We start from the raw sequence: 11,433 nt of genomic DNA on the forward strand, positions 1-11,433 counted from the left end.
AAAGCATAATATATAAAATAACATTTACCTGAGTTTTTTCTTTGAAAGAGCCCTCTAATGTCCATTCTTATATTTCAGTACATAACTGAAACCGATTTAGTCGGGGAGGGTAAGAACTGAAAATATGAAATAAACACACGTAAGCTAAGACTCTCTAAAGAAACAGCATTGTTGTTGTTCGGCTTTTCATTTCCCCATTTGTTGATTCACTTGAAGAGCAAGTAACGTAATATTGGTCAAGCAATCAGTTTGACATCAATCTTTCGTGATGCACCGTCATATTTACATTATTTGTACGGTACGAATGATTTGCTTTGGTACCTGGTCAAACTTAAGCTCTCCTTAGTATGGCTGGCTCCGTTTCTCCAACAGCGCACTCACAGGCAGCAGCTGCCCAGCCCTCTCGCTCAGTCGCTTAGTGCCTGAGCTCGGATCATACCAATATCAGGGGGGATTCACGCACAGTCGTAAATTCCCACAGTGTGCACTATGTGCTTCGAATATTGTGTGTACTTTTTGTTTTATACAGTTGTCAGCCAGGCATCTAACTATGAAAAAATTACACTCCAAAAGACCCCGGGCTTCTGACAAAACAACCCGGGCTTAAGCCCAGTAAGCCACCCCCACGCTCCGCCCCTGGTCCAAAATTAAAACCAATGGAAGATGGACAAGAAAAGTTCAAAGCCATCAGGTGCTCAGTTTAGAAAAAATAGAAAAGAAGAGGAGGAGAAACGAGCAAAAGATACAGGTAAGCAGATGTGTCATTGGATAATGGCAGGTCATCCTGAAATGATCAGAATCAGAATCAGAATACTTTATTAATCCCTAAGGAAATAATGTGGGTTACAGTTGCTCCAAGAGGAAATGGTAAAAACAGTAACAGTAACAGACTAAACTCCAAACAATACATTATGTTACAGATTTTAATATTAATTAGTCATTGTCAGTTGTTGATTTGTCCTGTTCTCAATGTATGATGAATTATGATAGCTGTTTGGTATCCGTTTGCATACAATGCATACTCTCTCTCTCTTCATATGTGTGTGTGTGTCTCTCTGGTGAATTTCGACAACACTTTTATGTTAATGTACAATCCTTAATATGTTTTATGTGTGTGTATGTGTGTGTGTGTGTGTGTGTGTGTGTGGGGGGGGGGGGGGGGGGTCAGAGGGAGTGTCGCCCGGGGGGGGGGGGGGGCAAACAGGCTAGAACCGCCACTGTGGATGGTTGTCTGACTCTCTGTGTTAGCCCTGCAACAGACTGACGACCTGTCCAGGGTGAACCGTGCCTCTCGCAGAAGATAATATATGGATGAATGGAGATGGTTTGGCATCTCAAGTGGGCGGGTTTTTCACAGTGAGGCAAAAGACACTTTGCTTGTTATCACAAACAGTTGATTGCAGTTCTTGCTGCCAAGTGTGGCAAAACCAGTTATTACGTTTTGGGGACTCAGCTAATTTTTCATATAGGATCAGGTTTTGATATTCTTTTCCCCATTAATAAATTAAATCCTTTAAAATCTGCATTTTGTACTTACTTGGATTATCTTTGTTTAATAGAACACTTGAGACAAGAAATGTGACAAATATGAAATAAGAAAACAAAGCCCAAATAAACTAATTAAAAGAATTTATTGTGGTAATTAGACTGAAACACTGATGAAAATTATGTGAAATTTTAAAATTAAATCTGATAAGAGGAACAGCGCCTGAAATAATCTGAACTATCAGACCAATCACTGTCACGGACCAGTGTAAAGAAAGGCGTTCATATCAATTTTGTCCTGAGCCGCGACCCTTCTGTTTGAACTCCATCCATGCTGTGATTGGCTACAGTTCTACACAAGAGCCCGCCTTCTCCTCCCTTCCCCAAAGCTCATTGGTCGCACATCCCCTTCTTCGCGTAAAGCTGGAAAAACACACCAAACACACGTTTCGGACTTCTTTCTCATGTTGTTTCTGTGCGTCCTTCTTCACAGTTTCTTTTCCTGATGAGATTATAAACAGAGGAGAGTGCAGCTCTGCATGTCTGAAGTAGAAATTGATGGTGGAAGTTTATTCATGTTTACACGAAGCGGAAATCGGGCTGCACGAGCGGTTTAGCTCGGGAGTTAGGCCGGGGGAGAAAGCGGACTAAACTCCTTCTGGTGAGTTCACCCTGTGTGCTCGGGGATTTCCTCTTGTGCTCGGTGTAAGGAGAGCAGGATATCAGACATGAAGTTTAAGTCTGTGCTGTAAAACAGGAGCTGGGCTACAGTTAGCCTCAAATTGCTAACTAAAGGGGAGAAAATTAGTTCGCAAAGCCACGTTAAGCACTGAATTGGAAACTAAAGCTGGGGCTATTGTAAAGTAAACCATACCAAGATACTCGGGAAGCTTAAAGCAGAGCAGTGCCTCAAGCTAAAACAGATAAAAACAGTGTAAACTGTGACACCGAAACACCGTCATTATTATTAATATTTATTGATGGATTGTTAATGTTTTACGTTTCTTATTGACGAAGATGTTAAATATTTGCAGGTTTTTGTGCCTGTTGTACTGACATTGTAAAGGAGCTGTCAATGATTATTTTTTGGTTTTATAGGGAAAAAAAAGTTTTGTAGTCATAAACATGCATTAATTAATCTTGCTGATGCATTCTCATAAATGCATATCAGTGGCTGGTGGTTTGTGGAAGCTGCCATGTTGAATACAATGGATGACATGGCCTTAAGCCTGAATTATGCTTCAGCAGGAAGTCTGCTTGGTTTCGGTTGTTTACCTTTAACACTGGGTGTTAAACCTCACTGTGGGAGGATTCGTTATAGCATTCGTCCCAAAAGTCCTGTGATGTCATTTGTATAGGACACCAATGCAAAGCAACACAACACATTGTTATGTTGAGGACATCGAGGCGATGGTATACCTGCTGCTAAGCTGATGGTAAACCTCTGCACCTCATCATTGGACCACAGTGTTGGTTTGTGTGCAGCCATTTCCCTCGTTTCTGTGTTTCAAAAATGAGGAGTGTGATTCTTCCGGAGGCGTCACTCTTATGACTCATCCAATCAGTGGCATGGAGCCTGGTTACATCACATTTTTGGCTCAACTCAGCTCACTTGGAACTGGGGTCAAGTAGCTACCGGTGGCAAAGAGGCTTAAATGTAACAAGTGGTTGTTTAAGGTACTGCTGTCTTGGGCTTTTGGTGGTTGACTGCACACATAAGCACAATTAGTCCCATTCAATAAAGGCAAAGCATCTGTGTTAGAGATTTCCACTTAAATGGTAATTTTATTGGGCTATTTGATAAACAGACACATACTTAAACTTGCGTAAACAAATCCCCACATAATTAATTACTAGTTAAAATATTTTTATTTGGGTTTTAGTGGGTTTTCTTTTGGCACTGACAAAATTAACTTTGGCCTGCACCAAAAAATATTTATATGCAAGAAAAGCTCAAAACATGCTGAACCTGACTGTCTTTCAGGTCTCTTGACGGGCGATCATGGAGTCGGTCAGCAGTCTGTCCATGCTGGGCCGCAAGCAGCTCACTGTCTGCCTGGTGGACTGTATGAAGACTCTGGGGGTCCCGAGGGCAGAGCTTGAAGGTGAGCAGCATTCAGAAACACAAGATCAGGATCCTTCCTACATCTTACAGTGCTGGTCACAGGCTTAGATACCCTCATCAAGTATACAAACAAGGGCAAGGGAATGAGGGAGTCAACAACAATTAGAGCTGGGAAAAGAAACAAGTCAAACACAGTAGTTTTTATAAATAATATGCTTTTATTGCTATAGTCAAAAAAACAAAAAATGGCTAAACTGAAAGTCAGTAACCAACAGAAATATGCTAAAATAACAATGAGATGGTTCAACAAAGCAAACTACTCACTAGTAATGCCAAAAACAAACTGCACAGCTACTGGCCTCCACTCGGCTGGTAGCTCTAACGCAGCCTTTCTTGTGTCTGGGCTGACTGCTTTTATCACTAGTATGATTTTTATCATGCTGTCAAGCTCCACAAATCAGTACCAGCATGCCTGAGGACCTGCTCCGATGTTCTTAATTTCCTATAGTGATGTTCCACAGTTACAGGCAAACCAGGATTTTACTGTTTGGGCAGATTACTTCTTGGGCATAAAACTGTGACACTGCCCACAAAGACTAATGTAAACCAGCCTTTTCTTTCTTTTATGGCAACATAGTCATCTGCTAAAATCCGCATTCACATGAATTAAACTTTTTTTTGTCTAGATTTACATATACAATGACCACTCGGAGAGAGAGACTGAACTCACATGAGCCTGAAGCTTCATGCATAGCTGATGATTCTTTAGAGGTCTTCTCTGGTTACATATGTAACAAATGTTGCCCTGTTGTCAAACTGCTGTTTCTGAGAAATAGAGTCTGAAGAGACTTTGGGAAAATGTGAAGTAATGCATAGATTTATATCTGTTTTATAAAAAGTTTTAAAACTTGGCCACCATTCTGGAGTCTATTTTAAAGCCCTGTGAACAGGCGATTGGCTGAATTTTAAAACAGTTTAAGGTTTTTGCTCACTGCTCATATCTGTATGTGAACAAATTATTTCAGCCTCCTTTTAAAGTAAAGTTCAAACAGTAAACCCTGAAGAGGTCAGCAAATAATCCATCAGTTTTCTGTGTCTTCCTCTTCTTAACGTCCTTTCAGCCCCGTCTGGTGACCTTCCAGTCCTCACTCTGAGGGAGCTGTCTGTCTCTTTGGTGGACTGCATGAAAACTCCAGTGCTGAACAGTGACGATAATCACAGCAGCTTGCAGCTCAACTTGAAAGAGGAGGACGAGCAGTTGGGGAGAGAGTACGAGGGCTCAAAGCTGGAGCTGCACCCAGTCTGGCAGGACAGCGGAGTCGGAGCAGAGATTCATTTGTATAAAGAAGAAGAAGAAAATAAAAACAACATCTTGGTGGAAAACAAACCTGAAGAGCTTGCTCGGACTGATGGCAAAATGTTAGTGTTTCAGGAGAACGGCAGCGGCACCAAAGGGATGGCGTGGCTCATACAGTGTTCCGAACTATCAGAGTCCCTCGAAACAGCTGCACTGGGCGCCAGTTCAGAGGAGGACATGGATGCAATGTCACAGCAAAGTCAGGAAGAAGATGCTTTATCAGACAGAGCAGAGACGGCACAGCAGGACACTGAAGCAGAGGAAGCTGAAGATGCAGAAACCCCCGAGCCCGAGTCTGGAGGTGAATGTTTAATAACTAGTGTTTTAGTAATTTTTTAATTATTTGATTAAAACTTAAAATTTTCACCAGAAAGTTTTTTTTTAAGGCTTTGCTGCCAATATTTTAGCTTTGCACTACTGCTCTGTTGCCTCTTGGTGGCACTGTGACTATTAGATACTGCTGAGTAGATGTTCAGGTCTTCATCAAACATGAGAAGTTTGGGCCGTACTGGACGACATATGTGTGAGTTACAAATTTCCCCATGGAGCAAGAGACACGCTCTTCAATAAAAACTCAAAAGTTTTCCAATTTATCATCAGTGAGGTCTTTGCATTAGACTGAGTAAATATGACGCTGATCAGATCAAACCTTTAACGTAAAACCTAGAAATGTCATTATTTCTAAATGATATTATTTCCACACTACCCTCCTAAATTGTTAGCTTTACAGCATGGCTACAAAAGGTTTGGTTTTTGTAGGGTTTTTTGTGCATCCTGTGATGTTACATGTGTGTACCAATCTCACATATGCATGTAAAAAAAAAACATCAGTTGGGTTTATTTGTAGTAAGCCCAACTGTTCACATTCAACTGATGTGAAAGTAAATCTTCACCAGTTGCAATTCTCCTGATGAATTTCAGAGCATGTTTAGCTTCTAGAAAAAGGCCTTATTATTAGGGGTGGGCGATATATCGAATATACTTCAGGTATCGCAAGTTTTTCCATGTATGGTGGTTAAAATGGCTTTATCGTGACCATCGAGTATAAATTGCTATGGCAATATTAAGCCATTGACACATGTCAACATCTCCTCACACAGCAAAGAAAATGTTAAACCAGCTGTGATACCTGTGACTGTTCTTGGTCAGTCATTTTTATAGTCACTATCTAGACTTTTCTTTCTGTAATTTGAGATAATCCCATTTTTTGTTTTAAAATTTTCATATATCATAAGCACAAAAGAGCACCTTTTTCATTTCAGTTAGTTTATTTTGTCACATGAATTATTGCTTGATGTACTTTTGTTTGTTCTGATCTTTTGTTTGTTAAATGTCTGGTGTTGAACACAGAAAGAGATGTACTACCACAGTAGTGTCATTTTTTTGTATTTGAAGTAGAAGTAAAACACCGAATGGTCGATTTGAATGTTGTACTACACCAAAGTGGGTTTTTTTTGTTTTGTTTTGTTTTGTTTTGTTTTGGGGGGGGGGGGTATTTGAACATTAGATTTTTCTCATATTGCCCAGCCGTACTTGTTGTTGTTATTGTTATTAGTATCATTATGATTAGTTGTAGTAGTACGAGTAGTATTGGTATTAGCTTGAGTATTATAAACTTAGTGCAAGACCCTGTTGCATCTGCTAGGAGTTCTCAGGTCCAACAATAGCTCGAGCTGATTCAATTTTGGTGAAAATCATGTCAAGGTCACAGCAAATGTGAAAATCAGTAAAAGCTTTGCTTACCCACAATTTTTTCTGGATCATCCACAAACTTAGCACCCTCAACATCAAAGTTGACCTTGAAAAAAGATTTAAAGAAACCATATTAAGTATATATATGTATTATAAAAGGGCATGGAGAGCACTGTACAAAGCACTTTTTCAACACAATGCCTTACGATGTCACAAAGATGGCATAAAGGTTCGCAAATTGCAAACAGCGTGAAAATACCTTCAAATTTCAAGTTTTTACAGCTTATAGAACCCAAAGATTTCATCTTATGGGTAAACATGCTATTTTAGTATGTAATGCTTCAAGGCCATAGGTCAAAAGGTCAGACATTAGTCTTGTTATAAAAGCAGATTGATTGTAATTAAAACATCAATTTTTTTACGTCCTTCAAGCTTCTCTTCTAAACATCATTTTCAACACGCTAATGGAATAATTTTGAGCATTGTGACTTGTAATCATCACTTTCTTCTTTCCTCTTCCTTGCAGCTCCTTCTTGCGTGTCTTCAACCAATGAAAACCAAACAGAGAACCAACAGGATGCTGCGTCTGAACCCCGACACCACCGCTGTGAGCACTGTGGGAAGTCCTTCGCTAGGAAGAGCAACGTCCTCCGACACCAGCGGCACAACTGCAGCAGAACAAAACCCACAGAAGATTCAGACCAGCTGGAGCAGGAGACGTTCTCATGCAGCAGGTGCATTCTAACATTTGACACTAAACGCGGGCTGAAGCTGCATGAGCTCTGTCACAAAGAGAACGGTGAAAGTCACGAGGGCAAAGACAGTAATGAGGTTCAACGAGAGAGGCCTCACACCTGCACACAATGTAATAAGAGCTTCTACATGCTGTACACACTGCGGCAGCATCTCCTCACTCACACTGGGGAGAAATCTTACCACTGTGAGGTCTGTGGGAAGCAGTTTGGCAGGGAAGGAACTCTGAAGGAGCACATGCTGATCCACACAGGGGAGAAACCATATAAATGCGACCAGTGCGGCAAGACCTGTGCCAGGCGCGGGGACCTCAGAATACACATGTTGAGCCACTCTGAGGAGAGACCTCACAACTGCAGCCACTGTGGCAAAAGCTTCAAACAGCTTTTCAAACTGAGGAAGCACGAGCGAATCCACACAGGGGAGAAACCCTACCAATGTCAGCTTTGCGCAAAGAAGTTTAGACTGCAGGAATCGCTGGCATCACACATCCACACCCACACTGGAGAGCAGCCCTTCAAGTGCAGACTCTGCCCCAAGGCCTTCAGTATCAGGAGCAACTTGAAGAAGCACCAAATGATACACACCGGGGAGAAGCGCTTTCACTGCTCACACTGCGACAAAAGTTTCCGGCTGCAGCAGCACCTGATATTCCATGAGCGTGGCCACACAGGGGAGAAACCATACAAGTGTGAAAAATGTGGGAAAGGTTATTGTCACCCGTCCACGTTGAAAACACACCTGTCCGCTCATGAGGAGAAACCACCACGGTGTTCCCTGTGCGGGCGGGAATTTAGAGATCAGGAGGAGTTAGCCAATCACGGGTGTGCTGAGTCAGCAGAAAAACCACATCGCTGCTCTCAGTGTGGAAAGTGCTTTTCCCAGATCATGAATATGAAGAAACACCAGATGATCCACTCAGGGGAAAAACCCTTCGCGTGCAAGGAGTGTGGGAAGCAGTTCAACCACAGTGGGAATCTCACAAAGCACATGCGCACCCACACCGATGAAAGGCCGTTTGAGTGTGAACTCTGCAAGAAGCGCTTCAGGCTCCTGCAGCACCTCACAAATCACAGATTAACTCACAACAAGAAAAAGTAGAGACTGAATCTGATGTTTTAGTGGAAGCAGCCGCAGATTAGGAGGACAAACAGGGATGACTGCTGAGATGAGATTACGTTGACTCAGCTTCACCCCATTTTAAGCTTTAACTGTAGCTCTTTTAGTTGTTCTTCATGTAAAATGAGACGGAAGAATGTTAGAGAGAAACTCGCTGCCTTGGTCTTTAAATGATAAAATGCTTTTAGAATTATAGTTTGGGACAGTTTTGTATTCTTTTATTTTATTTTTTTTACAGATTAATATATTAAATTGGGGATTTGTCCCAAACTGAAAAGGATGAAAAAAATGAAATGCCAAAAAAAGAAACTATTTCGGGAATAAAAGTCAATATTAAAACCAAAGAACTAAGAAACTATCTTGTGTCTGGATGTCATAGTTTTCATTGGTAAAATACAGATTGGATATTGATCATCAAGTAGTGAGTTACAATCATACTTTCACCACACTAGACTCTCAGTACGTCTACCTCACTGTAGTTGTCAGAGTAATTAATAATATAGATAATAGAGAAAATTAAAAAGAAAAAACTGCTGTTGGTCAAAATGGGCATCAACTTTTTGCCCTGTTTTAAGTCATGTATCTCTAATTAAGGAAACTCATTGCGCTCATTGACACAGACTGACTCCGATTGATTGGCAGAGGTTTCCAAATAACTGCAGATTGCAATCTGTCTGAGAGTTGCCACAACTACTTGTAGATGGTTGGCTTTGCGATGTAATTCAATGCAACTATTGGTCACCTATCTTTATAAATTTATTCTTCTCCTAGTTGCAGAGACAATGCTTTCCTACCTTTACTCCAGTGTGATATCTGCTGTAACCCAAACTGTGCTGCCACTGGATTTCTTGCAATGTGCACGTTTTTAACGTGATACGTGTCAACCTACGCAAGTGGCCAACACTGTTACCAGTAGGGCTGCCACAAACGATTATTTTGATAGTCGACTAGTCACCGATTATTTATGCGATTAGTCGACTAATCAGATCATCATCCACTGGACGTAAAACTACAGCTTAATTGCACCAGCAGCATCTGCTCTTATATAACTATCATTAGCTTACAGCTTTAAGCTTTTAAGGTGCTAACTAAAAATAAAGACAAGATGATAGTTTATTCAATTTTAATGAAATTTGCAGATTGTTTTGGTAAAGTTTAATAAACTCCTTGCTATCTAAAATATAACAGGACACCGGAGTATATTCTCCAGCATCTCACACTTCTGATAATCAGCTGTCTGCTTGACGTTTATTCAGCTGTGTAAAAACTATAACTTTAATCTCAGCCAAACCGATTTACTCAGGAACAAATAAAATACTAAAAAAAAAAAAAAAAGCCAAACAACAACATTTTTAATTTATCTAAGTGACTCATATATATTTAACCTGAGTCGCGAAAGACGGCGGTGGGTTTGAAAACAATTTGCCGGGAGTCCGGTGTTCTCACGGCGCTAGTGACCTAGCCCCCGGCTAGCTATCGAGCTAGTGGGTAACAGACGTCTCCGAAAACGTCGGAGCGCTTTTGAAAATATGTGTAACAGCTACCCTGAGGTACCCCTGAGCAAGGTACCGTCCCTACACACTGCTCCCCGGGCGCCCAATGGCTGCCCACTGCTTCACTGAGTGAATGGGTTAAATGCAGAGAGCAATTTCCCCACGGGGCTCAATAAAGTACAATAATAATGTAATAATAATAAACTGAGCCGATATTTGAGGTTTACACAGCTACATTCTCGCCTGAAAATATGTTAAACGTTTATTTTGTGACCCAGAAAGAATAATAAGAGTAATATTAAAACTAACTAGCTACCGCCATGACAACTGCGCTGGGCTGCGCTATGAATTCTGGGACACAGCTGCTTCTTCTTCTTCGGGGTTTAACGGCAGCTGGCATCCTTGTACATGCAGTGCTGCCATCTTCTGTTTCAGTCCGTTATTACACTCTTAAATCCTGCTATTATTCCTGCGTCTTTTGCGATCTTACAAAGCTTCAAACGACACGTCGACTATTAAATCAGTCGTCGACGATTTTGATAGTCGACGTAATCGTGACTAGTCGACAAATCGTGGCAGCCCTAGTTACCAGCATTCAAACTTGTGCTGGGTGTTTTATCTGTTTACCTTCAGATTGTGAGCCTTTATGTAATTTAAATTTTTTAATGAAGTGACAGTGATAATGGAACTAAATAAAATTCAGGGACTTTTTTTTTTTTACCCTCTTGAATTCTCGCTCTTCGCTGTGGTCAACATATTTGTGCCTCAATGGGTTCGACTTATTAACCCATTCCTGCTCATCTATTTGGATATTTTTGGCAGTCTCTCTCCAGGGATTCACACCCTCCCCACATACTACTCTGCAAGTCAGAGCAGACCATTATACATGAGTTTACAATCCAAGAATCTTGTAAAAGTGTAAACCTTTAATCTGCACTGCCAATGTTGTGAATTTTTAAGCCAAAGTGGTAACTCATAATGCGTCAACACGTATTTGGTCATTTCTTACTATGTCTTGAACTTGGTCCTGAATTGTTTTTGTGTGTAAGACATGACTGAGCTGTTCAGTGTGAAGCTTTAGGTTTTTAATGTCTGGTACAAAAACAACAACACCTATGACCTCAGTAATAGCTTAGCACTTATCTTAGTACAAGGACATGCAGATGGTTGTTAAACTCCTGACATTCAAATACACTGCATTTTGACCATCTTCTAGGTTGGTGTGTAATTATTAATTTTAGTATCAATGAACTTCCATGTTAGGTTAATTGGTGATTCTGGCTGTAGTTGTAAAAGTTCATGAAGGAAGCAAAGCAGATAAAATAGCTAATATAACTGAGGAGTTGGTTCTTTTCTTCTTGAGGTGGTTTCAGAGACACCACTAGCTCCCCAAAGTGTCCCATTTCATCACACTGAAAGCAACTATATGAGAGAAAGATGAAAATATGACTTTGGAAACATGAGTATTT

General features: G+C 40.8%; 1 protein-coding gene across 1 annotated transcript; it reads left to right on the forward strand.

Moving 5' to 3' along the window:
- The first annotated feature begins 1,902 nt into the window (after positions 1-1,902).
- Positions 1,903-8,829, forward strand: LOC146713452 (uncharacterized). Its single transcript, XM_085448159.1, has 4 exons — positions 1,903-2,146; positions 3,470-3,590; positions 4,672-5,208; positions 7,126-8,829. Exons 2-4 carry the CDS (start codon positions 3,488-3,490, stop codon positions 8,451-8,453), a joined length of 1,968 nt encoding a protein of 655 aa, XP_085304285.1. The 5' UTR covers positions 1,903-2,146; positions 3,470-3,487; the 3' UTR covers positions 8,454-8,829.
- The last annotated feature ends 2,604 nt before the right edge of the window (positions 8,830-11,433 follow it).

Source organism: Copadichromis virginalis, linkage group LG3 (genome assembly GCF_057382275.1).
Source record: "Copadichromis virginalis isolate Kocher_CV1m ecotype Utaka linkage group LG3, C_Virginalis_male_GT1.1, whole genome shotgun sequence".
NCBI lineage: Eukaryota > Metazoa > Chordata > Actinopteri > Cichliformes > Cichlidae > Copadichromis > Copadichromis virginalis.